General features: G+C 33.1%; 1 protein-coding gene across 1 annotated transcript; it reads left to right on the top strand.

The window, feature by feature from the left end:
• The first annotated feature begins 351 nt into the window (after positions 1-351).
• Positions 352-4,500, top strand: LOC136043838 (uncharacterized). The gene is made up of 2 exons (XM_065728775.1): positions 352-698; positions 4,002-4,500. Exons 1-2 carry the CDS (start codon positions 393-395, stop codon positions 4,380-4,382), a joined length of 687 nt encoding a protein of 228 aa, XP_065584847.1. The 5' UTR covers positions 352-392; the 3' UTR covers positions 4,383-4,500.

The following is a 4,500-nucleotide window of genomic DNA, read 5'->3' as shown; positions in this document are numbered from 1 at the left end:
GAGTGCTCATTTGAAAAGAAAGCACCATGTCTATAGCTCTTAAATTACAATAATTCAAAAACCAGTATGAAAAGACTTTTCAGTATGAAAAGACATTAAATTACGTAAAGAGCAAAAAACTGGTAATAGCAAAAATATGTATATATTTTAACACGGGTTTACAACAATTCAACACTTTAAAAAAGAAAATTTTTTTGAATGCAACCAGTTATATAATGTCAGTAGGAAGGCCCATTAAATGAAAATTTACGTTGGTTTTAAATGATGATTCTCTATTTTGACGCGGGTTTAAAAAAATTCAAAAAACTTAAAAAAGAAAAACCAAAAGTTTCAAGCTTAGTACATATCGCTGTTAGAAATCGGACTAGTTTCAATAATCAAATATTTTTTAGATGAAATTTTCCGTCCGAACAAGAGGATGGCATGACTCCATACAAAGTCATTCATTAGCTCCATGTATTCGTTTGAGACAGGAGTCACATTCCACGCTTGCTCCTGGTCAACTCCAGACATTAGGTCGTTTCGAAAACCCTGCCCAATTTTCCCGAAGTCCAATGCACACACTAATTGCTAAGAGCAAAGATACTTTCTTGAAATGTAAGTTGGAAAATGTTAGCATAGAAATTCCTGCATCTGTTCAAATTGGATTGCAACAATTGTTTGAAGATGAATTTGAATCAATATATTTCCCCTTAGAGGTTAGTATAAACTCATATTTTTAATAGCATCATTAGCATGGTTGTGATGCTGTTGCCAAAAGATCTGGGAATACTTAGCATAGTTATGACAATTGTTTTCGGCGGTGACCTAACATGTTAGCCGCGGAAAACAGAAATTAAAATGAGAAACAGGTACAAGCTTGCGTGAGGCTGCTTAACTTTGAGTTTATTGCGTCTGTTATTTTACTCGAGATCTGTGGAAGAAAAGATTGGGATATCTAGCTCGGTTCTGCTGTCTCGACAAATCTAGCTATAAAGAAAAAAGACGGAAATAAATTTTCAGTTGTAAAAAAAAAAAAAAAAATCATTCCACGCGTGAATCCCAAAAAGAAATTTGAGGTATTTGTTTAAAGCTCACTATTACATAACATTCTAGCATATAGCTTGTTCTTGGCGGCTTTCCGAGGTACCAAGATGCCACCATAGAAAGAAAAAATTGGCTTTTACTTTGATCCTAAGAATAATCGTTTTAATTTAGCCCTCTGAAGAAAAATTTAGGTCACAGCCGAAAACGACTATCATGACCATGTTGAAAACTTAGGAATTTTGGTAACCATTACGAGGGCTTAGTGTAGAACATGCTTAATGAATTAAGGTTAGAAACAAAATAAATATTGCAATAAATGAATTAGCCCCATAACCTTCGTTGGTTTCTTTTTTTTGACGTGCTGGAGCTGCTGGTGTTATTTTTATTGGTGTCTCCGAACATTTTTTTTACGATTGATGGTTCTTCTTCTTTTAAAGTACGAAAGTATGTTCCTTTTTGTAGTCAAAATATAAAAATTTTATTACCGTTATTATATATGCTTTTCCAACTCTCAGTTTTTTTTAGAGTTTGAGAAACTCTCATTTTCTCAAATGTTATTTCATAGACGATAAGGGTTGCTCTTTATTACAAGAAAAAGAGGCAGTAAAATTAGATGATCAATTCATTAAAAACGAAGAATAACAAATTTCAAACTGTCCTTAAACTTGTTATAGAATGTAACTTCAATGTACTAAGATTTCAATTATATAACTGTCCTAATTTCTATTTCAAATTTGATGTCATATAAAGAAAATTCTTCACTTGGAAATGCTAGACAATTTAACTGTCCTATTTGAGGTTTGATATATTTTCAAACATATTTGATATATGTCACCCAATTCGAAAAGACCATTGTTAAATAATATGAAAGAAAAAAAAAACAAAAAACGGTCGAAAACGGTAAGCCAGAGGGTGGCGACTGGCACATACAATCTTCTGGTATATTGATGAGAAATAATCAATATAGAAGTGATAAAGCAAATATAAATTTAATAAAATAAATTTTGATTATTTGATAAAATAATCCAATATAGAATTTATGAGAAATAAGCACTTCATAGTGCTTAGATATTGACGAGAAAGAGTTTATTCAGGGCTTAGATATGCTGTTGTGTCTCAATAACAGCAAAACATTTTCAAAGTGCTAAGGACATAAAATAAATTGCCCTCTAGAACTGTTTTTTCACACCTTGAAGCTAAGATTTTCTAAGATTTAATTTTTGTTTTTTTTTACTGGTGGAGTTTACAGTGGATCCCTATGTTTTCCCAAGTGTTGCTACTCTGACCCGTGAAAATTAATAAGCAAAACTTGATAGTTAAGTCTCACAATGCCTCTGGTCAACAAAGATTCAAAATCGTCAATATCTTGAGTCCCAGAGACAACTTGACTTTCAAAAAAGCTACACTTTCTTAAGCTCTTTTCAGCCTTATGGTATTAGCTTATTTTTTGCTGTTTTTTTTACTCGCCTTTTTTTATTATTACTGTTATTATTAGCGCCAAACTGCTACAAAAACCATAATAGTGTATATGGAGGTCTGTTTCATTAAGCATGTTTTTCCCCATTTTTTAAGAAATGGATGATCATGTAAGTTTCCATTCCATTTTAAACAATCAGATTACACTTTCACTGTCCTTGGTACTTAAAAAGAAATTCAATTTAAAACTTGGAGAATTTTCACATCATATTATGTCATTAAATGCCTCAAAGTACAAAAGACAAATGTGATTTGTTCCATTTGATACTCATGCGACTTATTGGCTCTGAGCACTTGATTTCACTTGGTGAACTTCATGGGACTTGATCGACTTTGGACGCTTCATGCGCTTATTGGCTTCCGATCTTTACTTAATGTGGCTTATCGACCTTGTGTACTTCATGTGACTCACCTCATGTGATTTATCAACTTGGCGCACATAATGTGCTCATTTGTGCATTCATTTCTAAGGTACACTTCACGGCACTTTATCGACTTCCTGCACTTCATAAGGAAATTTGCGTTGACTTATTTTTTAATGTGCATTTCATGGGACTATATCCTAGTACTTCGTATGCATGCTTGAACTCTTGTTTTTTACTCTGCACTTTGTGACTTAGTCTAATCATTGTGACTGGTAGACTCTTACACTTATTTGCCCTTTTAAAAACCCTTTTCTTGAAGCGGAGTGTTGTTTTGTTTTGCCCTTTTAAAGTGCCCTTTCTAAGGTACTTTAAAAGGATCAATTTATATACTTTAAAAGGATCCTTTTATTTGCCCTTTTAAAACCCTTTCTTGAAGCAGAGTGTTGTTTTGTTTTGCCCTTTTAAAATGCCCTTTCTAATGTACTTTAAAAGGATCAATTTATATACTTTAAAAGGATCCTTTTATTTGCCCTTTTAAAACCCTTTCTTGAAGCAGAGTGTTGTTTTGTTTTGCCCTTTTAAAATGCCCTTTCTAATGTACTTTAAAAGGATCAATTTATATACTTTAAAAGGATCCTTTTATTTGCCCTTTTAAAACCCTTTCTTGAAGCAGAGTGTTGTTTTGTTTTGCCCTTTTAAAATGCCCTTTCTAAGGTACTTTAAAAGGATCAATTTATATACTTTAAAAGGATCCTTTTATTTGCTCTTTTTAAACCCTTTTCTTGAAGCAGAGTGTTGTTTTGTTTTGTATCAACGTTTTCCTGAATATCTAATGTTAGTGTTTTGAAGGGGAAAAGTATCCTCTCCTAAGATTCATCAATATACCCCCAGGAAAGTAAAGCCCTATGATAATTTTTTACCGAGGCACAAGTTCTCAATGGAGTTTTTCGGTTACTTTAGAATCTTCACATGAAACATACATTTTTTTTTTCACAAACTTCCATGATTTAAATCACTGCTATACGGAATCAGATAAAGCTGAACGGATGCACTCCTACCATCCTGTAATTATTTCGGTTATTTTATAGTATAAAATTGTGATTGATCTTTAACAGCCAATGTGTATAATTTTAGATTGAATTGGTCGACATAACTGTGGCCTTGAAGAACGACCATGGTGCTCATGGAGGCGGAGTTTCTAAACCCACTGTTTATAGAATAAGCCATCTTAACCTAGCACAGGACAGTGAAGGGATATTCACGGTAGGAGAATCAAAGGTGCCAATTTCAAACTCCGTTTTTAAAGATGTAACTCTGGAACAGCATAAGCTGCGCAGCTTGGAGGAGGAGAATCAGTCTCTTAAAGCTCAGCTTGCCTCTCTTGCAGAATATGGGAATCTACGCGATGAATATCTCAAAGTTGTTGAAGAAAAGGATTCTTTAATGCATACTTTGCAATTTCTGCAAGAGGAACTGATAAAATCTGAAAGACTTCGTAGTGCCAATCAGAAGTAAGGATCTTGTTGCAATATCGATTTTTGTTTTCAAGGGGGTTGTTTGTTTTAATTTAGTGTCCTTTTTGTTTTATTTTTATGTTTTACGTTACGTCAAATAAAATCAAGTTATTTCTTTA

This window comes from Artemia franciscana, chromosome 2 (genome assembly GCF_032884065.1).
Source record: "Artemia franciscana chromosome 2, ASM3288406v1, whole genome shotgun sequence".
Taxonomy (NCBI): Eukaryota; Metazoa; Arthropoda; class Branchiopoda; order Anostraca; family Artemiidae; genus Artemia; species Artemia franciscana.
This window is presented reverse-complemented; position numbering and strand designations above follow the sequence as displayed.

Excerpts from the sequence above, each read along its gene's own strand:
- LOC136043838 (XM_065728775.1), top strand. The coding sequence starts at position 393 with ATGAAATTTTCCGTCCGAACAAGAGGATGGCATGACTCCATACAAAGT. Across the intron at positions 699-4,001 it reads CAATATATTTCCCCTTAGAG|ATTGAATTGGTCGACATAAC; the intron begins GTTAGTATAAAC and ends GTATAATTTTAG.